We start from the raw sequence: 1574 nt of genomic DNA, 5'->3' as shown, positions 1-1574 counted from the left end.
ATATGTATATGTATGTGTATATTTTTTANGTATACATACAGACATATATATATATATATATATACGTATACATATACAATACATATACTTATATATAGATATATACATATACATATACATATACATATATATATATATATATATATATGTATACCTGGACAAAGATTCTTACTAGGGGACGATAGTCACATCTATCTACTTACTTGCTATTTATAGATTCCTAACTAGCTACCGGTCTTTACTATTCAAATATAGCTACGGTCCATCTCATTGGGTTCTATTAATAGATCGTACCTAAACTTCGATTCCTATTCGCCGATAGATTCATACGGGCCATCTCATTGGGCAATGACGTGTTGTGCAGCCACTCATTCTGCAGAGAATTCAGCGAAGTGGAATTCCCTACCGAATACCGAGACGCTGCTTGTAACGGCGATAACGGGACTGTTTCAGAGTATATAATTCAGGGTTTAGGGTTTGGGTTTTAGCACTGAATGTATACCACAGAGGTGATACGGCTGACGAATTGCTGTACCACAGAACATACACTATACCAAAGTGAACAAGTGACAGACACTATACTGACATGAACAACTGACACACACTATACTTAAGTAAACAACTGACACACACTATATGTAGTGGGTGGGTGGTAGGTGCAATACAACAACTGTACTACACACTAAGGTGCGGGTTGGGTTGTGTTATGTATATACACGTCCCACTCATGCATGTTTATATACACGTGCACACACATGTATGTCTATATACACGTGCACACACATGTATGTCTACATACACGTGCACACTCATGTATGTCTTTATATCCCACGTGTTGTACTTACTAGGTGGTGTGGGTTTGTTCGTCTTCTCCTGATAGCTACTCCTGTTCATTTCAGTGGTGTCTGTGCGTGTGATCACGGCACCATCCAACACCAACGGCGCACTCAACTCAAACGGTTCGCCGTCTTTCCTGTGTGCGTGTTGTAGGTGAGGATAGATGACTAGGAGACGTGTGGGCGACTATATATATCTATATATATATATACCCACAACAATGCTAAATAGTCCCTCATCACATTCCTGGTGCTAAAAATAGAACATCTACCTACCTTTTGCAGCATTGGCCGTAGACGCGCGTGAGGTTATTATGTCCCTTGCCACGCGCGAGTCTAATAGTACTATAAATAGAACACAACCATCTTATTGGATGCTATACATAGCCTCATATCACATATCCCTGGTGCTAAAAATAGAACATCTACCTACCTTTTGCAGCATTGGCCGTAGACGCGTGTGAGGTTGATCTGTCCCGTGGCTACGCGTGAGTCTTTGCTCACGCGCCGTTTCTCAAAGATCTCAATGTCAAGCGCACGGTGTTCAGGGAAGAGCGAACTGCAGCGATTGTGTAGGTGTAGGTAAGGGTGTGGATGGCATATGGGTAGGTACGAGTGGATATACATGGGCGGTAGATATGGGTGTGGATGGTATATGGGTAGCTACGAGTGGATATACATGGGTGGTAGATAAGGGTGTGGGTGGTATATGGGTAGGTATGAGTGGATATATATCGG

The 1574-nt window shown here is 41.7% G+C and overlaps 1 protein-coding gene across 1 annotated transcript in view; it reads right to left on the bottom strand.

Annotated features, from left to right (window-relative positions):
* Positions 1 to 280: 280 nt before the first annotated feature.
* The window catches only part of SARC_03308 (hypothetical protein), a gene marked incomplete at its 3' end in the record, with an annotated part of 5915 nt that continues 4621 nt past the window's right edge, over positions 281 to 1574 (bottom strand). Inside the window, exons 4-6 of the mRNA XM_014302902.1 lie at positions 1270 to 1395; positions 802 to 973; positions 281 to 373 (exon numbers count right to left, since the gene is read on the bottom strand). Coding sequence (XP_014158377.1) covers positions 281 to 373; positions 802 to 973; positions 1270 to 1395 — 391 coding nt within the window. The remainder of the gene's footprint in view (positions 374 to 801; positions 974 to 1269; positions 1396 to 1574) is intronic.

The sequence above is a fragment of the Sphaeroforma arctica genome (genome assembly GCF_001186125.1).
Source record: "Sphaeroforma arctica JP610 unplaced genomic scaffold supercont1.166, whole genome shotgun sequence".
Taxonomy (NCBI): domain Eukaryota; class Ichthyosporea; order Ichthyophonida; genus Sphaeroforma; species Sphaeroforma arctica.
This window is presented reverse-complemented; position numbering and strand designations above follow the sequence as displayed.